At 44.1% G+C, this 24,932-nt stretch overlaps 1 protein-coding gene and 1 non-coding gene across 8 annotated transcripts in view; one reads left to right on the top strand and one right to left on the bottom strand.

Annotated features, from left to right (window-relative positions):
- Positions 1-24,932, bottom strand: part of LOC139276526 (SWI/SNF complex subunit SMARCC1-like) — a 257,461-nt gene that overhangs the window by 191,547 nt on the left and 40,982 nt on the right. For all 7 annotated transcript variants that reach the window (XM_070894634.1, XM_070894638.1, XM_070894637.1 and 4 more), the window contains exons 8-9: positions 15,604-15,679; positions 13,494-13,625 (exon numbers count right to left, since the gene is read on the bottom strand). In XM_070894634.1, coding sequence (XP_070750735.1) covers positions 13,494-13,625; positions 15,604-15,679 — 208 coding nt within the window. The remainder of the gene's footprint in view (positions 1-13,493; positions 13,626-15,603; positions 15,680-24,932) is intronic.
- On the top strand, positions 1,321-1,412 carry trnay-gua (transfer RNA tyrosine (anticodon GUA)). The gene is given in 2 exon segments: positions 1,321-1,357; positions 1,377-1,412. It is a non-coding gene; the product is annotated as a tRNA-Tyr (tRNA).

Here is a 24,932-nt window from a genome sequence, read left to right on the forward strand (position 1 = left end):
AAGAACATGCAGAAAGGACCTCTCACAACCCAAAGACATCCCAAAGCACTTTACAGCCAATTTAGTACTTTTAAAGCATAGCCACGATGGTAATATAGGAAACGTGGCAAACAATTTTCACACAGCAAGGTCCCACAAACAACAATGAGATACACAACCCGATAATCTGTTTTTAGTGGAAGCGCTCTCGCCCGAGTCAGCAAATTGCAGGTTTTCTATTTGGGTACTTGTGCCAGGCTTCAGTTTATTGAGGTTTCTAGGTCTGGAGGTGAAAGCTGTCAGTGGTGGATTCAAATGAATGAGGGAGCAAACTTTTTCTACACAAGGAGCCCCCATCAATCTTCCAGATCCAGCAAATCCAAAACACTAATTTCAGAAGTAAACAGTAGCGGAGATGAAGGAGATAGCAGCAGTGAGCATCAGGCAAAATGGTGAGGATAGTGAGGATAGTGATGATCAGGGAGAGAGAGGCCAGGCCACAGAGAAGGTCACACCAAATGCAGCAAGCTTTTGATCAGGCTCTGTAGCACGGTCGGCGGTGGAATAATCCAAATTTGATACAGGATAAAGTGCTGTGCAAACACACATCCATCTTAAACAGAAACGGTACCATTAGCCCAGCTGCTGACAAGGGAACAAAGGCCCTTATTTTCGCCATCATTGGGCGCCATTTTCTTTGGCACCCAGCCATTTTTTTTTGGCGTAATGGGTCAGTTTAAATTTTCCACAAACTTTTGACGTCGACTGTCAGCGCCAGAGTTTTTGGCGCTCGATTTTTTGGCCCTGATCTACGTTGTAAAAGGATTCCGCACCCTTTCCGGCTATTTAGGCCATTTTCCCCAACACAGAACATCGCCAAGAGACCTTTGACCCCTTTTTAAAAAAAAAGCCCACCTTAAATTAAGGAAATCGGCGCTGGTCCGCTGCAATCCCTGGCCGAAGGCCCTCCACGCCAGACTGAACAACAAACTCCAGGCATTGAAATATAAACTTTCTTTTTTTCCAGCACGTGCGCAGTGATTTATTGGCGCACACTACAAATTCCGCCCCAGAATTGGCCTCGGGTAGCACGCCACTAAAGATAAACTTTTACTTCGCGGAAAGTGCCATTTCTTTTCACGCAAACTAGTAAGGGGGGGGGGGGGGGGGGGGCGCAGGACGGGATGTGGACGGCAGAAATCGTGGTTGTGGGAAAATTGGGGCCAAAAGCCCTCACTTGGATGAGCACAAAGTCTGAATCAAGTTTTGTACAATAAAACATCAAGGTCCTTCCATTCATGTTAATTGACAGGAATCAGACTCAATGCTGCTTGCCGCTTCCCTTCGATAGCTCAGCTGGTAGAGCAGAGGAATGTAGTGGAATACAAAGCAAAGTCATCCTTAGGTCGCTGGTTCAATTCCAGCTCAAAGGAGCTAGTGTTCTTTTGTGCTGTAACCATTCTATGAAAACCCCAGTCGATATATCAGTGATTTAATAGACAAACCCAGGCAATGGATATTCACACATCAATAACCCACTTATATAATTAAGAGCCAAGTTAAAGGTAATTTGCTGTACTTGGCCATTCCACTCCATTAACACGAAGATACTCACAGTAAGGAGCAATTGAAACCATTAGAAATTTAACCAGAACAATAATAAAGCTAATGAATTATAACATAACTATGCCCACAAATCCCCACTCAGCAAATTCACGATCTTGCCGGTGCCAAGCAAAAGCCAGGTGGTTCTCCGCAGGGAGAAGAGATTTATTTTAATTTAAAGCTGCCACAGTCCCTTTGGCTGGCTTAACTGCCAAACTAATAGAAACTTAGCAGCAGAGATTACATTTTGTCAGTCCAAGAAGAATGTGCAGTAAATTGGCGGGGGGGGAAAGCAGAAAGAGAAAGAGGAAAATGTCCATCACTTCCCCTGATTGGGAGACAGTAGGATAAGCTTGGCTGAGGTTCTGCAACTACATTTAATCAATGGCAACAATTTTTGATTAGAGTGATGTTAGGTTAAATGTTGTTCAAAATTGACTACTTGCTCCACAAATAGCAGAGTTGTTTGGTCAAACACACAAGTCAAGTCCAAGGTTCAATATCTGGTCTGTGCTGAGTTAAGTGAACTCGGCCAAGGAGAAGATAGAAATGGCCATTAAGATAGAAAGAATTCAATACCCGTAAGTAGAGGTAGGGTGGCAAACACCGGCACGGTGGGGGTTCCTGCTCTTGATCAGTAACCACTGCTGGATGGAACTATTTATGGCAGTAACAAGCTCTGGCTCAGCCATTATCCAATGCTTGGATAGACTGCCAACACTCAGCAAGACTCGCGCATACTGAGGTACCAGAAAACAACCGCAACTGACTAACTATAACATAGTTCGGAATCAACAGAGGGGATAAAACTGGAAAAACAAAACATGAAAGGCACGCCCAAAGGCTTTGCATTCAAAGGCATTGCTGGTGTCGTACTAAGCCATACATAACTTATATTTAACAATGTACACAGAAAAAAAAAATAGATGACGACAAAAGGAAAAGAAAGGTTAGGAAACAAGACAAAAAAAATAATAAGGAAAGCAAAGAGGAACCACAAAATTAAATTACCAATATAAAAATCTCAGTATTCTACAGACACATGAATAACAAAAGAAAAACCAGGATTGGGATAGGGCCACGAAGGGATGCACAAGATCAACTCAAGAGGTAATGACAACGAAATGGCAGAAAAAATTGAGTGACTTGGCTTCAGTATTTACCAGGGAGACTAACATACCAACAACAATGAACAGGTAAAGACCCTCTGGTCTGTCAAGCCTGTCCCACATAACTGTGATACACACCACCCCACCCAAAACCTTGCGATCTCCTGCGACAGGCAAAAAAGAGAGATTAAAAAACCCAGGCTAAGTTGGAGGGGAAAAAATCTGGAAAATTCCTCTCCGACCCATCAAGACAATCGGAACTAGTCCAGATCATCAGACTGGACGTGAATTCCCTGCAGTACCTTCCGTCTAAGAGGCGAGCTCTGCCCCAGCCAGAAACAGGTTCATCTCTCGCTTGAGGGAATTCAGCAAGTCAGCATCCACCACACAAGGCGTCAGCCTATTCCAGACATCCACTATTCTTTGGGAAAAGAACCACCAACTGACATTGAACCTAGATCCAGTCTTAATACAACTTAAATTTCTTACCCCTGATCCTCCCTAACCTATTTAATTGAAAAACTATCAACTGAAACAAAATCGAACCCTTCGTTATCTTATAAATCTCAAGCAGATCGCCCCTCATCATCGAAATCGAGGAATACGAGCTTCCACTCAAAGTGAGTTCTCAGGTGACTGTACAGTCCCATACAGGAATTACAGTCTCTGTCACAGGTGGGACAGACAGTCTTTGAAGGAAAGGATGGGTGGGGAGTCTGGTTTGCTGCATGCTCCTTCCGCTGCCTGCGCTTGTTTTCTGCATGCTCTCGGTGACGAGACTGAAGGTGCTCAGCGTCCCTCCCTGATGCTCTTCTTCCACTTTGGGCAGTCTTGGGCCAGGGATTCCCAGATGCCGGTAGGGATGTTGCACTTTATCAAGGAGGCTCTGAGGGGGCCTTGAAATGTTTCCTCTACCCACCTGGGGTTCGCTTGCCATGTTGGAGTTTAGAGTTGAGCGTTTGCTTTGGGAGTCTCGTGTCGGGCAATGCAGGCAAAGTGGTCCGCCCAACGGAGCTGATTGAGTGTGGCCAGTGCTTCGATGCTGGAAATATTGGCCTGATGGAGAACACAGATGTTAGTGCATCTATCCTCCCAGGAGATTTGCAGGATCTTGGAGACATCGTTGGTGATACTTCAACGATTTGAGATGTCTGCTGTATATGGTCCACGACTGAGCCATACAGAAGGGCAGGAATCACTGCAGCCTGCAAACCACAAGCTTGGTGCCTGATTTGAGATCCTGATCCTCAAACACGCTTCCTCAGGCGACCGAAGGCTGCGCTGGCGCACTGGAGGTGATGTTGGACCTCGTCATCCATGTCGACCCTTGCTGATAGTCGGCTCCAGAGGTATGGAAAGTGGTCCACCTTGTCCAAGGCTGCGCCGTGGATTTTGATGACTGGGGGGCAGGGGAAGAGAATGCTGTGTGGCAAGGTCAGGTTGATGGAGGACCTTTGTCTTCCAGATGTAGTGCAAGGTCCATGCTTTCTTACGCCTCGGTGAACATGTTGGCGATGGCTTGGCGTTCAGCCTCCGAATGTGCGCAGACGCAGACGCAAACGCCATCCGCGTACTGTAGTTCGACAGAGGATGGGACGGTCTTGGGTCTCGCCTGGAAACGACGAAGGTTGAACAGATTCTATAGTTTAGTTCCGCTCCAACAGGGAGCTTGTTGAGCGCAAGATGGAGCATTGCAGTGAGGAAGATTGAGAAGAGGGTTGGCGCGATGGTGCAGCACTGCTTGACCCCGGGGGTCTGGACATGGATTTGGTCGTGGTGGATCCATTGGTCAGGATCACAGCTTGCTTGTCGTCGTGGAGCAAGCGGAGGATGGTGACAAACTTTTGGCGGCAACCAAAATGGAGGGCACTCCATAGTCCCTTGCGGTTAACAGTGTCAAAGGCGCTCGTGAGGCTATGCTACAGTCCCAAATCTATTCATCTGTCTTGACAACCAAGTTGCTTTAAACTGGGAATGTATCTACTGGCCCTCCTCAGCACCCTTTCCAAAGCCTCAATATTACCCATGTAAGGAAACCAAAACTGGAAAGTATTCCAAGTGAAGCCTGACCTGCACAACAGTGTGCTTTGTCTTGTACACAATCACTCGACGGATACACCCCAACAGCGCATTCATGTTAGTTATCGCTTCATGACATTGCACATGAACCTTTAAAAGATGCGTGCACTCAAATGCTCGAATCTCTATCTCGACCTTCTTTAATGCTTTTTTCCTTGGAGGGTGTATGAATGTTGAGCATTTGCCCTGCCCTCATGCACAACACTGCACTTATCTAAGTTACACATCATTTGCCAAGATAGTGGACATGACATTGGAACAGATCAAAAATGATCTGTCAACATTTAAGATAGAAAGGGGGCGTATAAACTAATCAACCTTGGAGAGAATTAAACGCCTGGTCTAGATGTCCACATATTAAAAGGAATTCCGGAAGAGATAGCAAAGAAATTTAACTCAAAGATGCAATTTAAAAATATCTAGAAACCAAAAACGCAAGATTAGTCAGCAAGGTTATCTCAGAATCAGAAATTTACAGCATGGAAGGAGGCCATTTCAGCCCAGTGTGTCCGCGCCGGCCGACAAAGCTATCCAGCCGAATCCCACTTTCCAGCTCTTGGCCCGTCGCCTTTTATGTTATGGCACTTCACGTGCATATCCAAGCACTTTTTAAAATGTGGTGAGGGTCTCTACCACCCTTTCAGGCAGCGAGTTCCAGACCCCCACCACCCTCTGGTTGAAAAGATTTCCCCTCAAATCCCCTCTAAACCTCCTACCAATTACTTTAAATCTATGTCCCCTGGTTGTTGACCCCTCTGATGAGGAAAATAGGTCCTTCCTATCCACTCTAGATATACTCAAAAGGGAGCTAGATGTGGCCCTTACAGCTAAAGGGATCAAGGGGTATGGAGAGAAAGCAGGCATGGGGTACTAAAGTTGCATGATCAGCCATGGTCGTATTGAATGGTGGTGCAGGCTCGAAGAGCTGAATGGCCTATTCCTGCACCGATTTTCTATGTTTCTCTGGTCTCAAGTTTCGGCCTGAGTTGTTCCTATTTTTTTGGAGCAACTAGTTTAGAATGGAACATCTTAGAAATTGCAATTCTCGGCATTTCGTTTGTTCCAGTTCTAGTCAGTTAGAATAGTTTCATTTTAGAACAGATTTTTCTTTCAAAAGGGGGCGTGTCCAGCCACTTACACCTGTTTTGCAAGTTTAGGCAGCGAAAACTTACTCCAAACTAACTTAGAGTGGAGTAAGTGTAGATTTTTGTACCCTCAGAAAAACCTTGCTGACACTTTAGAAATTAGGCGTAGGGAACGAGATTTGGGGGGGGGGGGGGGGGGAAGAAAGTTTGCAACATTAAACACTTCACTTTTACAAATAAAGAGCCATCAATCAATAAATCAACCAATAAATCAAACCAAAAAAATTTAAAAATTTAAAATAAAAAAAATAAAAAATTAAGTTTCTACTCACCGACTGCAGCACCGGGAGCCCTCCAACAGCGTGCTGGGACAGGGACCCCCCAGGAGATGCCGGTCAGACAGGCCCAGCCGCCGCCCAGGATTCAGGCGGGGCCCGCCCCCAGCGAGATGCCAGGCGGGCGGGCCCCACCGACAACGCCTGCACGGAGAAGCTGAGCCGCTGCCGATGACTTCGGGTGGGGCTCACCCCCAGAGAGATGCCGGGCGGGCAGGCCACGCCTCCGCCGAAGCCGGGCTGCCGCAGAGGACTTCGGGCGGGGCCCGCCCCCAACGAGATGGCGGGCAGGCCCCGCTGCCGACGAGGTAAGAGGTGTCAGGCCACTCGGCCCGGGATAGGGGCGACATCCCTTCGGCCATAGATAGGGTCGTCACCTGGAGACAGGACGCGCTGGGAGTTCCAATAGCTAATGCGCACGCGCGCAGCCACCGGCACTGTTTTTGGCGCAGGGCTGTAGCTCCGCCCCCAGCAGCTCCTGCTGCGCCACGCCGAGCTGGACACGGGCCGACAGATATCAGAGAATCGCGATGTAAGTATTCAGCGCAATTTTTGTTCTACAAATTAGGCGGGCCTCTCCGATGTGCGCCGTTCTAGTGGGGGTCCAAAACTTGAGCCCTGTTTCTATGTCAGCCCCCTCTGTTCCAAAGAAAACAAACTTAGCCTATCCTTTCCCACATTACAACAGTGACTACACTGCAAAAAGTATTTAATTGGCTGCAAAGCGCTTTGAGATGTCTGGTGGTCGTGAAGGGCGCTATATAAATCAAGTCTTTCTTTCTATTTTCTTTATCTAATCTTTCCTCATAGCAAAAATGCTCCAGTCCAGGCAATACCCTTGCAAATCTCCTCTGGACTCTCTCTAGTGAAATCACATCTTTTGTGTAATGTGATGACTAGAACTGCAGTACTCTAGCTTTGGTTAACTAGTGTTTTCTACTGTTCAAGCATAACCTCCCTGCATTTGTATTCTATGCCTTGACTAGTTAAGGCAAGTATTCCGTAACTTCTTAACCCCTCATCTACCTGGCCAGCTACCTTCAGGGATCTGTGGACCTGCACTCCAAGGTCCCCTTGTTCCTCTACACTTCAGTGTCCTACCATTTAATGTGCATTTCCTTTCCTTGTTAACCTTCCCTCAATACATTATCTCACACTTCTCTGGAATAAATTCCATCTGCCACTGTTCTGCCCGCCTGACCAGTTAACTGATATCTTCCTCCAGTCGACACCTTTCTTCATTATCAACCACACAGCCAATGTTTGCATCATCTGCAAAGTTATTAATCATACCCCAAACATTCAAGAGTAAATCATTGATATATACCACAAAAAGCAAGGGACCAACTACGGAGTCCTGCGGAACCCCACTGGAAACAGCCTGCCAGTCACAAAACCACCCATCAACCTTTGTTTCCTGCCTCTCAGCTAATTTTGGATTAAACTTGCCACTTTGCCTTGGATCCCATGGACTTTTAGTTTTGTGACCATCTGCCATATGGGACCTAATCATAAGCCTTGCTAAAATCCACACGCACTGCATCAAACACACTACCCTCATGGTTACCGCATCAAAAAATTCAATCAAGTTAGTCAGACAAGACCTTCCCTTAACAAATCCGAGCCGACTGTACTTGATTAATCCGTGTCTTTCTAAATTAAGATTTATCTGGTCCCTCAGAATTTTTTCCAATAATTTTCCCACCACCGAGGTTAGGCTGACTGGCCTGTATTTATTCGGTCTATCCCCTTCTCCCTTTTCACAATATTAGCAGTCCACCATTACCACACCTGAAAGCAGAGAGGATTGGAAAATGATGGTCAGAGGCTGTGCTATTTCCTCTTTTGCTTCTCTGAACAGCTTGGGATAAGTTTAGAAACATAGAAAATAGGTGCAGGAGTAGGCCATTCGGCCCTTCTAGCCTGCACCGCCATTCAATGAGTTCATGGCTGAACATGCAACTTCAGTACCCCATTCCTGCTTTCTCACCATACCCCTTGATCCCCCGAGTAGTAAGGACTTCATCTAACTCCCTTTTGAATATATTTAGTGAATTGGCCTCAACTACTTTCTGTGGTAGAGAATTCCACAGGTTCACCACTCTCTGGGTGAAGAAGTTTCTCCTCATCTGGGCCTGGGGATTTATCCACTTTCAAAGCTGCTAAACCCCTTAATACTTCCTATCTCACTGTGTTTATTTAATCTAATACAGCACACTACTCCTCCCCAATAGCAATGTCTGCATCTCTCCTCTCTTTTCTGAAAACAGTCGCAAAGTATTAATTAAGAGCCACACCCACATTTTACACCTCTGCACACAGATTATCTTTATCTCCAATAGGCCCTACTTTTTATTTAGATATGCTCTTGCTCTTAATGTATTTGTAAAACATCTTTGGGTTTTCTTTGATTTGACTTCCAACATTTTTTCATGCCCTCTCTTTACTTTCCGAATTTCTTGTTTAATTTCACCCCTGCACTTTCTATACTCATCTCGGGTTTCTGCAATATTGAGCCCTCAGTATCTGTCATAAGCCTCCCTTTTTTTTTTCTTTATCTTACCCTGTATGTCCCTTGACATCCAGGGAGCTCTCGATTGGCTAGTCCCACCATTTTTCTTTTAGGGAACATACTTGCTCTGAACCCTCCGGATATCCTCCTTGAATGCCTCCCACTGTTTGGACAATGATTTACCTTCAAGTAGCTGTTTCCAGTCCACTTTGGCTAAATCATATCTCAGCTCAGTAAAATTGGCTTTCCCCCAATTGAGAACTTTTATCCCTGGTCAATCTTCGTCCTTTTCCATAACTAGCCTAAATCTAACTGAATTATGATCACTAGCACCAAAATGCTCTCCCACTCATACCTCTTCGACCTGCCCAGCTTCATTCACTAAAATGAAGTGCAGAACCGCCCCGTCCCTTGTTGGGCTTGCGACATACTGGCCAAAAAGGTTCTCCTGAATGCATTTTAGGAATTCTGCACCCTCTATACCTTTCACACTAATTTTATCCCAATTAATATTAGAATAGTTGAAGTTCCCTACTTTTACTGCCCAATCTCAGAAATGTACCGACATATTTGCTCTTCTATCTGACTGTTTAAGGGTCAAAAGTACACAACCCAGCAGTGTGATCACCCATTTTTTGTTCTTCAATTCAAGCCATATGACCTTATTTGATGATCCTTTTAACATATCCCTCCTTACAGCTATAATTGTTTCTTTAATCAATACTGCGACTTCTCCCTCCTTTTTTAATCCCCCTCTGTTCCATCTGAAAACCCTGTAACCAGGAATGTTGAGCAGCCATACATGTACTTTTCAGCCATGTCTCAGTAATAGCTATATCATACTCCCAATTGTCTATCTTTGCTCTCAGCTCATCTGACCTATTCCCTAGACTCCTTGCATTGAAGTATACACCATTTAGCACTGCCAAACTCCTGGTTTCCTCAGCTTTCTACATTCACTTTCTAATTCCAGCTTTGCTTCTCTCCCTTCCGAATCTATTCAGGTTCCCATCTCCCTGCCAAGCTACTTTAAACCTTCGCCAACAGCACGAGCAAACCGCACCCCCCCCCCGCCGCCCCCCCCAGCCCAGCAACGATACTGGCCCCAGCTCTGTTGGGCTGCAACCCATCCGGCTTGTACAGGTCCAACCTCCTCCAGAAACCGTCCCAATGCCTCATGAATCTAAAGCCTTTCCTCCTGCAGCCACACATTCATCTGCTCTATCTTCCTATTTCTGTACTCACTAGCACATGGCACCAGGAGTAATCTGGAGAATCTGAGCTCCTGCTCTTTCATCTCTCTCCAAGCTCCCTAAATTCTGCCTGCAGGACCTCATCCCTCTTTCTACCTACCTTATTGCTACCAATATGGAGTTTAACAATGAGAGTTTTTGATAGGGTAGATGTCGAGAAAATGTTTCCACAGATGAGTCCAAAACAAAAAGGGTCCTAGATACAAGATAATCACACAAAAAAATCCAAAAGTCAATTCAGGAGATATTTCTTTACCCAAAGAGTGGTTAGGAGTGGGGAGAACTAACAAGCAAAGGGAATACACATTAAATGGTAGGACACCGAGAAGTGTCGAGGAACAAAGGGACCCGGGAGTGCACGTCCACAGATCCCGAAAGGTAGCAGGCCAGGTAGATAAGGTGGTTAAGGCAGCATACGGAATGTTTGCCTTTATTAGCCAAGGTATAGAATATAAAAGCAAGGGGGTTATGCATGCACTTATAAAACACCGGTTAGGCCACAGCTGCAGTACTGCTTGCAGTTCTGGTCCCCGCATTACAGGAAGGACATGATTGCACTGGAGAGGGTACAGAGGAGATTTACGAGGATGTTGCCGGAAGTGGAGAATCTTAGCTATGAGGACAGATGAGATAGGCTGAGTTTGTTTTCCTTGGAATAGAGGAGGCTGAGAGGAGACCTCATTGAGCAGAGACGTCAACAACTCGGGGGCATAAATTTGAAGTAATTGGGAGACGGTTTAGAGGGGATTGGAGGGGAAATTTCTACACAGAGGGTTGTGGGAGTCTGGAACTCACTGCCCAATAGGGTGATAGAGGAAGAAACCCTCACCACATTTAAACAGTACTTGGATGTGCATTTGAAGTGCCGTAAGGTGCAGGGTTACAGACCTTGAACTGGAAAGTGGAATTAGGCTGGATAGCCTCTTGTTGGCCGGCACGGACACGATGGGCCAAATGGCCTCCTTCCGTGCTGTAAACTTCTATGATTCTATGAATCTGGAACTCGATTCCACAAAAAGAGTTGAGGCGAATAGCAAAGATATATTTAAGAGGAAGCTAGATAAGCACATGAGGGAAAAGAACAAGAACAATATGCTAATAGGGTTAGATGATGAGGGGTGGGAGGAGGCTTGTATGGAGCATAAATGCTGGCCTCGACCAGTTGGGCCAAATGGTCTGTTTGTGTGTGCAAACTTGATGTAGTAAAATATTCCAAGGCACGTCACTGAGCACAGACAAAAATGGACACCGAGCTAAAGGAGGAGATATTCGGACGATTGACTGAGCAATGATGATGTGCTGAACAGCCTCCTTTCCATGCTTATGTTCTTCCAGTTAGGCAAAGCTGTTCCAAATGTGTCACTACAACAACCTGCATTTATATAGCGCCTTTATCTTAGAAAAATATTCCAAGACACTTCACGGAAGTGTGATCAGACAAAAAACTAAATGCCGAGACAAAGGAGATGTGAGCAAAAGCTAGGCCAGAGATGAGTTTTAAGGATGGTGTTAAAGGAGGAGAGAGGTGGAGAGAATGTGTGTTTCAGGAAGGCAATTCCAAATTGTATGTCCTAGGCATGAATGCACTGCTGTTAATGGTGGGGTGAAAGGAGTGGGGGATGCACAAGAGGCCAGAATTGGAAGACCGCAAAGTTTCCAGGGCACAGAGCTGGAGAAGTTCAGAGATAGGGAGAGGCGCCGCCATAAATGGGTCAAGCCATGAAGGTATTGAAACATGAAGGAATTTTAAATTTGAGGCATTGGAGGACTGGAAGGCAATGTAGGTCAGTGACCATTCAGGTAATGGGTGAGCAGGATTTGATGCAAGACAGGATACGGGCAGCAGAGTTTTGAATGAGCCGGTGTTTCAGGGTGGTGGAGAGTGGGAACCCGGCCAGGAGAGCATGGACATTGGCAAGTCTTCAGGTGACAATAGGCAAGTAATGAGGGCCAGGTTAAATGCCCAGTGTGCGGTTATTGCCCTTCCCAACTTTGGCAGCAGCTGAGACACTACAATTTGTCTCAATCCCCATGGGCTCAAAAAGGGGAGAGGAATCGAACAGCCAGGGTTCCTGTTCCTAAGTGTTATTTGACTCGTAATGCACTGGTGTCAGCAGGTGATTGCCCCATTTGGGACATCACAGTCAAGATCCATACTTGCCACAGACTAGCCTCTGGGATGAAGCATTGGAACACTACCAACAACCACGGACACCCAGCACCAGCATGAAGCCTTGCCTTTGACAAAAGGGGGAAAAAGCAACTTCTATAAAACTCTAAAGGAACACAATCAGAACTGCAATAGGAACATTTTCATTTTTCCCCATTCCATTTGTCATGACTAAGGTGACTCACTTTCATTCTCACACTAATACTGCAAGATGCTGAGATTTTATTTGTTTTGAAGAAAAAGATAAATCAATACATCACCCAGAGCAGTTTTCGGAATGAGAAATCTGTGCTTGGATGGGGTAGGATGGGGGGGCGGCTTGGAGGAAGAGTTTGGTACTTAATTCGCACAGCTGTTTTCCAAAATCAGCTGGAGTCTCTGCATGAGTTTCTATCACAGTCATGCTATGCAGGAGTTGAAAAAAAAAAACAGCTTGCATTTATACATAGTGCTTTTAACGTACAAACGTGCCCCAAGACAGGTCACAGAAGGTAATTAAAGAAAACAGACAGGATAAAAATTGTTGGAGAGAAGAGTAAAGGTCCACCCAAACAAATCTTGAAGATTTTATCAAATCTCAATGGAAAAGAAAAATGAAGAATCAAAATATAAATCATCTTCTAAAAAATCGACAAAGAATGAGACCAAATTGCACAGCAAGTTAGATATTAGCCTCGCACCAGAGATCTGGGTTCAAACCCAGCCTAAACTGGGGAGAGGAAAGTCTCAAGTCTGCAAAGTGAATTTCAGAGTCTCAATCAAGTTGCAAGTGGACATGGAATGAAAGCACAGAACTACCACGAATTTGGCACTCCCAATTTTTTTTATTTATTTATTTCTGGGATGTGGCCATTGCTGGGAAGACCAGCATTTGTTGTCCATCCCTAGTTGCATGTGAAGGTAGTGGTACAACTGAGTGACTTGCTATGCCACTTCAGAGGGTAGTTAAGAGTTAACCACATTGATGTGTCACTGGAGTCGCACACGGACCACACCAGGTAAGGACAGCAGACTTGTTTCCCGAAGGACATTAGTAAACCACTTGGGTTTTTATGCATAAAGAATTTGAATTACTTTATGCATGTATATTGTATGGATTACTAGTCCATTCTCTGGATTACTAATCCAGTCACATAACTATGACGTTACATTGGCAAGACAAATTAAACCAAGCTGAAAACAGCTGAAAGCCATATTAGTGAGGAGCTGAATATAAAAGTCCCTTCTCTGTTATCTCAAGTGGCTACCCACAGAAAAAATAAAGCTTTCCGTTCGACCTGCCCCTCATTTCCTATCATAATATATGTTAACAGATTGAAGCAAAAGTTCCAGCAATACACCAGAACAGTTAGATATCATGCTCTACCTCTTCAGCTACCGTCCTGATAGGAATGTGCTGTCGGTAGCTAACGGGTTTTCTGTTTTCATCGATTTCGTAGTCCTCTTCATTCATCCACTCATTAAACACGTCAGTGTCCAGGATCCACTTGGCATGCACCTGGACAGGGCAACACAACAACATAAGAATGCTTTGCAAATCTGTCGTGAAGAACGAGGACAAACCGGCCAATCCCCTTTCTTACACCATTTTCAGTTGGGGTAAGAAAATACGAACAGCTCTCTGCTAATGCTATATTATGCAAGAACTGGTTAACATTTTAACATTCAAATAAATCTACAGCGTACAATACCATCACTCACATTTACAGTATATTATTGCTGCATGGTTCATGTTGCAGCATTAAAGTTAAAGAATGATACTCAGACTTCAAGGGTTAAGTTACGAGGAGAAATTACACAAATTAGGGTTGCATTCCCTGGAATTTGGAAGGTTAATGGGTGAAGATATTAAGAGGAACAGATAGGTTCGAGAGAAACTATTTCCACTGGTTGCGAAATATAGGATTGGGTGGTATCGTCTAAAAATTAAAACCAGACTTTCCAGGAGTGAAATTAGGAAACACTTCTAGACACAAAGGGTGGCAGAAGTTTGAAGCTCTCTTCCGCAAATGGCAATTGATGCTAGATCAAATGTTAATTTTAAATCTGAGATTGATAGTTTTCTATTAACCAAAAGGTATTAAGGGATACGGGTGAAAGGCAGGTATATGGAGTTATTTCACAGATCAGCCATGATCTCATTAAATGGCAGAACAGGCTCGAGGGGCTGAATGGCCTACACCTGTTCCTGTGAAGTTAGGTTATTATGTCCAAGGAGAATGGTTACATACGCAGTATGCGTCGTATTATGAAGAACAGTGAATGCCAACCTGTCGGGTGTAATGAAAGAGTTTCCTGAACACTTTGCAGTAAGTTACTGGTGTGTTTGATCTTCATGAAATCCACCTCAGATCTGTGTCTGCTGCTCTTGTCACCACATCCAAGTACTTTGGCACTAACCAGAGTTGTTCTCTGGGCTCTGCTTGAGGCAAGTAATTGTGAAAATATAGCCCATTCTGAGCAGCTCCTCCTATCACCCCTGCTGAAGTTGGGTGCAATCCAGGTGATATTTTTCTGGTTTTTACATGATTTCCAACCAAAGTTTTTGATTGGCCAGGCCCCGCCTTGAACCCCCTTTACCTCTTGCGTACCCAAATCCATTGTTGCCTCTTAGCTTCAGAATTACATCTCCCACCACTCCTTGTTCAAATCAAGCTTGGTTCCGAACCGACCTAAACACTCAATGCCACAAGTAGATCACTAACACCCCATGTGACTAATTATCTATCCCTGATCGCCACTCCGCATTCAACATGATGGAACAAGTGGCAGGGTCAACCAACTGTCCTTCTTAGCCCACATTCCATGGACTGTCCTTGCATGATGCCTCTCCTGCTGGTCAGCTGGTTAATTGGTGGCACTTTTGTCTTCAAGTTAAATGGTTGTTGGTCCAAGATGAGCACATAATCAAGGCGGATTGCAGAAATGACTGACTGCGACATTGTAGGAAGTTGTGCCAATTGCACAAGATATTAAACAAGATCCTATCTGCCTATTTAACATAAATTAAAAAGATCCTCATGGCACTACTCAAACAATAGAGTTCTCTTATGTCCTGGCCAGCACATTTTCCTTCACAACAACCAAAAACAGATTAATGAGTCCTTCAATTCAGTTTGTGGAACCTTGCAAAGAACAGCAATTGTACTTCAAAGCAATTCATTGTAGGTGAAGCATTTGGGGGCCTTTGGAAAGAGTTACATAGAAAACCAAAAAGTTGCATTTACAGCACTTGATTACATTCTCAGGACATCCCAAAATGCTCCACACTCAAATAATTACTTTCTGAAGGTTTTTTTTTTAAACCAGATATGATTGCACTTTTAATGGTATGTCAGTGATTTGTTGCTGACAGAACTTGTTCTGTTATGTGGTTATACACCTCACTGCTTGCGCATATTGATATTGCCCCATTTCTTAAAATTCAAGTAATTCTTTTGTAATTATGTTGTTTTGCATAAATACATTTAACTTACCTTCCAAGGCCTTTCGGGAATTGGAGGTTCTTCAATTTCAGCATCAATTTCACTGGCAGGCATCCAAGTGTCATAACTAGTAAACAAAAACATTACATTGCACTTTAAAATGAAAGCACTCAAAAGGATAGGGATGTTTTTGTGAATTGCATGTAAATCAAGGCGAGGGATGTTGATGCAAGCACACACTTTCCACTTCAGGTAACAGGTCAGATGTGCAGCAAAGCTTGCTCTGCATTGCCCCAACAATGCACCCCAGAACAGCAACAACTACTGCACTAGGATGTTTTAGTTCCCACACTAACCATGGTCTCAGACAGATTTTAATGCCAAAACTAAGGGTAGCTTTACACTGCAGATTATTTTATAAAAGGTGGCTCTGAATCATAAGAACATAAGAATTAGGAACAGGAGTAGCCCCTCGAGCCTCCTCCGCCATTCAACAAGATCATGGCTGATCTGGCCATGGACTCAGCTCCTCTTACCGGCCCACTCCCCATTACTGTTAATTACCTTATTGGTTAAAAATCTATCTATCTGTGATTTGAATACATTCAATGAGCTAGCCTCAACTGCTTCCTTGGGCAGAGAATTCCACAGATTCACAACCCTCTGGGAGAAGAAATTCCTTCTCAATTCGGTTTTAAATTGGCTCCCCCGTATTTTGAGGCTGTGTCCCCTAGTTCTCGTCTCCCCGACCGGTGGAAACAACCTCTCTGCCTCGATCCTGTCTGTCCCTTTCATTATTTTAAATGTTTCTATAAGATCACCCCTCATCCTTCTGAACTCCAACGAGTAAAGACCCAGCCTACTCAATCGATCATCATAAGGTAACTCTCTCATCTCCGGAATCAGCCTAGTGAATCGTCTCTGTACCCCGCCAAAGCTAGTATAATCCTTCCTTAAGTAAGGTGACCAAAACTGCACGCAGTACTCCAGGTGCGTCCTTACCAATATCCTGTACAGTTGCAGAAGGACCTCCCTGCTTTTGTACTCCATCCCTCTCGCAATGAAGGCCAACATTCCATTTGCCTTCCTGATTACCTGCTGCATCTGCAAACTAACTTTTTGGGATTCATGCACAAGGACCCCCAGGTCCCTCTGCACCGCAGCATGTTGTAATTTCTCCCCATTCAAATAATATTTTGGTCGAGAAAGTTCTCCTGCACACATCACAATTCCCCTCCTTCCGTACCCTTAGCACTGTTTGCACCACTCTATGGGCCCAAGTTTCCACACGATAAAAAAAAACAGAGGCCCCTCGAAGCTGGGCGCCCGTTTTTCGCGCCTAAAAAAAAAATCGCGATTCTGGAACGTTCTGCAGCTCCTTGTCTGCCTGGCACGGCGCCCAGGGGGGCGGAGCCTCCACTCACACCGATTTTAAGTGGGAGGGGGCGGGTACTATTTAAATTAGTTTTTTTCCTGCCGGCAACGCTGCGCATGCGCGTTGAAGCGTTCGCGCATGCTCAGTGTGAAAAAAACATTGGCACACGGCCATTTTTGTAGTTCTTTGTAGCTGTTTAATTTTTGAACATTTTTTTAATAAAAGCACATTGCCATCAGCACATCAGCACTTGCAGCCTTCTCACTGTCTCCTCCCCCCCCCGCGGGAAGAACGGGCGCTTCCTCTCCCCCCCCCCGCGGGAAAGAACGGGCGCCTCCTCTCCTCTCCCCTCCCCCCGCGGGAAGAACGGGCGCCTCGCCTCCCTCCCCTCCTTCCTTCCCCCCCCGCGGGAAAGAACGGGCGCCTCCTCTCCCCTTCCCCCCCACCGCGGGCAGAACGGGCACCTCCTACCCCCCCGCGGGAAGAACGGGCGCCTCCTACTCCCCCCGCAGGAAGAACGGGCGCCTCCTCTCCCCTCCCCTCCCGCCCCCCCGCGGGAAGAACGGGCGCCTCAGTCTGACTGCACAATTCTCCGTGCCTGAAGCACTTTCACACAGGTAGGAAGATGGTTTATTTAATCTTTTCTTTGCTTCTAAATGTTTATTCAGGTTGGATTTATTTGTATAATATTTGTAGAAGTATAAATAAGGATTTATTGTAGAATTTAATGACTTCCCTTCCCTCCCCACCTCGTTCTGGACACCTAATTTGTAACCTGCACTTGATTTTTTAATGTGTAGAACAGGTTTTTTCAGTTCTACAAAAATCTTCACTTGCTCCATTCAACTTTAGTTTGGAGTACGTTTTCACTGTGGAAACTTTGAAATCAGGCGTCAGTGGCCGGACACGCCCCCTTTTGAAGAAAAAATTCTGTTCCAAAGTAGAACTGTTCGACTTCACGAGAACTGCAGAAAAAAAAATGTGGAGAATTGCGATTTCTAAGATAGTCCGTTCTCCACCAGTTGCTCCTAAAAATCAGGCGCAAATCATGTGGAAACTTAGGCCCTATATTAGGGTAATTGAAGCCCCCTAATATTACTGCTCTATTTTTGTTACACACCTTTGAAGTTTGCCAACAAATTAGCTCATCTATTTCCTCCTTTCTGTTTGCAGCTCTATAAAAAAACTCCCAATAGTCTAACAGCCCCACATCTGTTCCTTAACTCAAGCCAAAACGATTAATTCCGAGAACCATCCAGTATATCCTTTCTATTTAGAACTGTATTATCCTTAATCAAGACTGCCACGCCCACTCCTCTATTTCCTTCTCCATCATTCTTGAATAATTGGCAACCAGGAATATTAAGAACCCATTTCTGGCCTTGTTTGAGCCATGTCTCTGTTAATGCAACCACATCATAATTCTATGCAGCAACTTATGCTTGCAGCTCACCAACCTTATTGTCTCAAAGATTCCCACCACCAACGGCAAGTTTACTGGCCTGTAGTTGCTCAGTTTTTCCCCCTCGCTCTTGTTAAAAAAATATATAAAACACAATTATTTCCAATCGGGCAGCATCTCCATACCCAAGCAGGATTGGAAGATTGTAGCCAGAACCTCCGCAATTTCAATCCTTACTTCCCTCAGTAACCTAGGATGCATTCCATCCGGACCAGGTGATCCTTCTACTTTGAGGACGACCAACCTTTTAAGTACCTCCTCGTCAACAATGGATAAAACAGATTGTACTTGTATAACCACCTTCAACATTGTGAAATAAGTCAAGACACTTCACAATGTGGCAGGGAAGGGTACTGGACAGCAAAGAGCAGTTGGGAGAAGAATAGTAAAAGGATAGGAAGAACAATGACAGGCAAGTTTTCACATGGCTTTTGAATGTTTGGAATTCTTTAAACCCACTTCATCTCTACAGAATGCATGACCATATTGCTCAAGGCTCTGCCACTGACTAGAGTAGAGGAAGACACAATCTGCAGTAAAGATCATGCCGAGTGCCTGATGGTCAAGAGAAGGTTCCAGATGTATATAGCTGGGCAAGGTGAGGTCACGAAGGGATTAGAAATGAAGGCAAGGAATTGAATCCAATGCTTTAGGGGTATAGGGTGCTAATGGACATGGACGAGGTTAAAATGTTGACTGAACTTGGTACAGTAAAGAATATGGCAGTATTCTGGATAACTTGATGTTTGTGTTAAGAATAGCTCTGTAAAAATCAAGCCTGGAAATGACCTGTCCTGGATTTACCACACTGACTGCAGCTTTCCACTGAGTGGATAATTTTTTTGAGTGTATGATCATATATACCTGCAATTCTATTAATTCCTTATTTCTACTCAGTGGCAAGTATGTTGAACCTGTGACAAGTGACGATGTAGTTTTCATATCTTGTGTAAAAACGGCAACATTTAGAAAACTGCACAATTTCAAGAACAAAGACACATGAAAACAGAAAACTATAAATTAAAGGCATTTAATACTCAACGCAAGGAACTAAAGAAAACAAAGGCTGTATTAGATCAGCTAAAAAGCTGATGGAACAGAGCATCGTAGACATTTGTGGAAGTAATGAGAAAAGCTTTTTCAGTTATGTGAAGAGTCAGAACTGTTAGACAGTACTGGGCCATGAAAGGGTGTTCAAGGACAGGTTACAAAGGACGCACTGGTTACGGCAGAAATATTAAATGAGTACTTTGCATCGGTCTTCACTCTCGTACATGATGCTTACCTATTAGAATTTAAGAATGTTACTAACAAAACTAGTATAAAAAGATAAAAATATTGTTTTAGAAAGAATTAAGAACTTGAAAAAAGATATCCATCCAAGAGTCCTCAAGGAGATGGTACATGTGCTGTGTGAGCCCCAAGCCTGCATTATTAAATCGCTCTACCATCTGGATTGGTTCCCTTCCACTGGAAGGAGGCGAATGGAATACCAATCAGCTTGCTATCAGTAATAGCCAAGATACTTGAGGGAATAATTAGGGAGGCAATCGATGATTGCTTGGACAGAGAGGGACATATTGGGGACAAAAACATGGCTTCATAAAAAAAAAAGTCAAATCTTACAAATCTAATTGTGTTTTTTTGATGAAGTTACTGAGTCGGTAGATAAGGGAAGCCGACTGAGACTTCCAAAAAGCTTGAGATAAGGTACAGCACGCACAAGAGGCTTCTCCACAAGATCAAAGCCCTTGGTATTAGTGGCAATACATTGAGCTGGATTGAGAACTGGCTGGCAGGACATAGGCAAAAGGTAGTTATAGATGAATGCGGATCTGTTTGTAGACCGGTCACCTGTGGTGTTCAGTCGGGATCGGTGTTGGGATCGTTGCTCTTTACTATTTTTATTAATGATCTGGATATCTATGAGTGTTGGAGGCACGATTTCCAAATTTGAAAATTATACTAAGATCTGAGCAAGTGTGAGGACTGTAGACAATGCTCATCTGCTTCAGGCAGATCTTCATGTGTTGGGAGATTTGGCTCATGACTGGTAAATGATGTATAACTTGGATAAGTAGTGCTTTGCATGTGGACAGGCCAAATACTCAACAATCATACACCTTTCAGGGAAAGCATTAAAGAAGGTGGATATAAAAAGAAATATTGGCATTTTGGTGCACACATCTCTACAGGTACATGCGCAATGCCGTGAAACATTAGCTAAGGCAAATAGGGTATTGGGATGGATCCATAGCACAATTGAGTGCAAGACAAGGCATACCATTTTATCCTGGTAGAAGACCTTGGTCAGGTCTCACTTGGAATAGTGTGTCCTCACGTGATAAGCAACACTGAGGCTTTGGAAAGGGTGCAGAGGGGGACCACAAGTCCAATTCCCAGTTTAAAACATCTTTGTTATCAAGATAGACTAAAAAATTTGGGACTCTACACTTCAGAGAAGTGCAGAAATAGGGGGAATCTGATTGATGTTTATTAGATAATGGAGAATAGATTGTGTTCCAGTTGACAGTTTTTTTGCCTCTCCCAGGAGATTACATGGTTCTGGATGGAGTGGAGAGTATACAGTGTGATACACAAGGTATCGCAATTGTGTGGGGCAGGCTCGATGAACAAGAGGGTCTTCATCTGTCATTGTACAGTAATTGATGAGAAAGGGAGACAGCAGCCACTCACCTCACCACCACAGGGGGAGTGAACAGCTCAGATCCCTTGGACGACAGGACAGAAGCAGTCCTGTCTGGCAGAATCAGGAAGAGCCAACTTTTACAGCAAACTCAGTAATTATTCTTGCTTGTGCTGGCGTGACCATTCTGTATTAGAATCATGGTTTACTATCAAAGTCAACGATTGCAAATGGACTCTTGCACTCCCGATTCTATGGCAGGAGAGAAATTCCAGAAAATGGGACAAATTGTGCAACCATAAAATCTCAGAGCACCAGTCCCTGATTACCATCAACAATACAGTTCAAGGCGGCAGCACACCACCACATTCTCAAGGGGAAATTAGGGATGGGCAATAAATGCTGCCCTTGCCAGCAACACCCATATCCCGAGAAAGAAACAAAATCTCAAACATTTATCCACATCTCCTATTAGGTACGCTTCCACATTTACAACAATCTAAATTGCACTCTTGAGGGGCATGCAAGAGCAAGGGCCTCAATTTAGTTCGAGGGGACATTCACAATGTCAACTTGACCTCGTTAATAACAATGTTGTCTGCATTAGAATGTTCAAACTCCACTCCAGGAGCCGCACACCGAATCCAAGGAAAACACTCCAGCAGATAGGAATACAAGTATGCCATTTACCCACTTGAAGTCTGCTCCAAAATTCGATTCGATCATGACTGATCTGTACCTCAACCCAATATACCCACCTTCACTGCATATTCCTCGATTCTCTTACCCAACAAAAATGTATCAAACTCAGGTCTTGAAAGCTTTAACTGAACCAGCATCATAGATTTTTGGTGGAGAGGATTCCAGATTCCCATTACCCCGCATTAAGAATTGCTTCCAGAGTTTGCTCTTGAATGGCACAGCTCTAATTTTAACGTTATGCCCCCTCATTCTGGATTCTCCCATCAGTTTTTCTGCATCTAATCTACCAGTTAATCCCTTAACCATCTTAAACACCTTGATTACATCACCCCTCAATCTTCCACACTCGAGGGAATACACTCACCAGATTTATGCAACCTTTTAGTTCCAGTATAATTCTGGTGAATCTGCACTGTACCTCAGCCTTCCTGAGAAGCAGTGCCCAGAACTGAACTCAGTAGTCCAGTTAGGGTCTGACCAAGGCTCAATACAACTCAATCACAATTTCCTTCCCTTTGTATTCCAGCCCCTTGAAATGATGTCAACATTCCATTAGCCTTTTCGACTGCTTTCTGTACCTGCCGTCAGAAATAAGAGTCATAATAAAATACTAGTTCAACAGTCTGCCTGAATTGATGACAGAACAATTCTAATCATGTCAGATGAAGTTTTTAAACAGAGCTCATTACAAGGACATAACACACAACAGGTCTTCAAGTAGGTATAGCTGTGCCTGATAAAAGGTTGAAGTAAGGAGCCTCATGATAAACTGTCTTGGAGAAGGTAACAAGATGTCCAAACGAGAGATAAGCAAAGGAATAATCTCATGGGACTGGGAGGAGTCTGCCATAGGTACCTATTCCCCTGTAATTGGACAATTGAATGGGTAAAAGTAATTGGACAAATGATTGACGTGAGGTATGATGATGTGGTATTAACAGACCTGGCTCAAAAAAAGGGCAGGATTGGGTATTGAATATTCCTGGTTATAAGGTGCTCTGGAAAGATAGGGAAGGAAAGATGAGAGGTGGTATGGCAGTATTGGTTAAGGAGAATGTTAGTACCGGAGAGGGAGAATGTCTTGGAGGGGTCAAGGACAAAATCGATATGGCTAGAGTTAAGGAATAAGAGAGGTGCTTTCACACTACTTGGTGTATTCTATAGACCACCAAATAGTGGAAAATATATGGAGGAGCAAATTTGCAGAGAAATTACTGAGAGGTGCAAGAAGTATAGAGTAGTAATAATGGAGGACTTGAACTATCCGAATATAGACTGGAATCGTAATAATGTAAAGGGCAGAGAAGGGGAAGAATTTTTGAAGTGTTCAAAAAAGTGTTCATAGTGCTCAACAAAAATATATTCTAGTGAAAAAGAAGGGCGGTCAAAGAAGGGATAACCAGCCGTGGATAACCAAGGAAATAAGGGAGAGCATCAAATTAAAAACAAATGCGTATAAGGTGGCCAAGGTTAGTGGGAAACTAGAAGATTGGGAAAATTTTAAACGACAGCAAAGAATGACTAAGAAAGCAATAAAGAAAGGAAAGATAGATTACGAAAGTAAACTTGCGCAAAACATAAAAACAGATAGTAAAAGCTTTTACCGATATATAAAACGGAAAAGAGTGACTAAAGTAAATGTTGGTCCCTTAGAAGATGAGATGGGGGATTTAATAATGGGAAATGTGGAAATGGCTGAGGCGTTAAACAATTATTTTGCTTCAGTCTTCACAGTGGAAGACACAAAAATCATGGCAAAAATTGCTGGTCACGGGAATGTGGGAAGGGAGGACCTTGAGATAATCACTATCACTAGGGGGGTAGTGCTGGACAGGATAATGGGACTAAAGGTAGACAAGTCCCCTGGTCCTGATGAAATGCATCCCAGGGTATTAAAAGAGATGGCGGAAGTTATAGCAGATGCATTCGTTCTAATCTACCAAAATTCTCTGGACTCTGGGGAGGTACCAGCAGATTGGAAAGCAGCTAATGTAACGCCTCTGTTTAAATAAAAAGGGGGCAGACAAAAGGCAGGTAACTATAGGCCGGTTAGTTTAACATCTGTAGTGGGGAAAATGCTTGAAGCTATCATTAAGGAAGAAATAGCGGGACATCTAGATAGGAATAGTGCAATCAAGCAGACGCAACATGGATTCATGAAGGGTAATCATGTTTAACTAATTTACTGGAATTCTTTGAGGATATAACGAGCATGGTGGATAGAAGTGTACCGATGGATGTGGTGTATTTAGATTTCCAAAAGGCATTCGATAAGGTGCCACACAAAAGGTTACTGCAGAAGATAGAGGTATGCGGAGTCAGAGGAAATGAATTAGCATGGATCGAGAATTGGCTGGCGAACAGAAAGCAAAGTCGGGATAAATGGGTCCTTTTCAGGTTGGAAATCGGTGGTTACTGGTGTGTCACAGGGATCGGTGCTGGGACCACAACTGTTTACAATATACATAGATAACCTGGAAAAGGGGAGAGAGTGTAGTGTAACAAAATTTGCAGATGACACAAAGATTAGTGGGAAAGCGGGTTGTGTGGAGGACACAGAGAGGCTGCAAAGAGATTTAGATAGGTTAAGCGAATGGGCTAAGGTTTGGCAGATGGCATACAATGTCGGAAAATGTGAGGTCATCCACCTTGGGGAAAAAAAAAAAAAACAGTAAAAGGAAATATTATTTGAATGGGGAGAAATTACAACATGCTGCGGTGCAGAGGGACCTGGGGGTCCTTGTGCATGAATCCCAAAAAGTTAGTTTGCAGGTGCAGCAGGTAATCAGGAAGGCAAATGGAATGTTGGCCTTCATTGCGAGAGGGATGGAGTACAAAAGCAGGGAGGTCCTGCTGTAACTGTACAGGGTATTGGTGAGGCCGCACCTGGAGTACTGCATGCAGTTTTGATCACCTTACTTAAGGAAGGATATACTAGCTTTGCAGAGGGTACAGAGACGATTCACTAGGCTGATTCCGGAGATGAGGGGGTTACCTTATGATGATAGATTGAGCAGACTGGGTCTTTACTCGTTGGAGTTCAGAAGGATGAGGGGTGATCTTATAGAAACATTTAAAATAATGAAAGGGATAGATAAGATCGAGGCAGAGAGGTTGTTTCCACTGGTCGGGGAGACGAGAACTAGGGGGCACAGCCTCAAAATACGGGGGAGCCAATTTAAAACAGAGTTGAG

Source organism: Pristiophorus japonicus, chromosome 1, assembly GCF_044704955.1.
Source record: "Pristiophorus japonicus isolate sPriJap1 chromosome 1, sPriJap1.hap1, whole genome shotgun sequence".
NCBI classification, from domain to species: Eukaryota; Metazoa; Chordata; class Chondrichthyes; family Pristiophoridae; genus Pristiophorus; species Pristiophorus japonicus.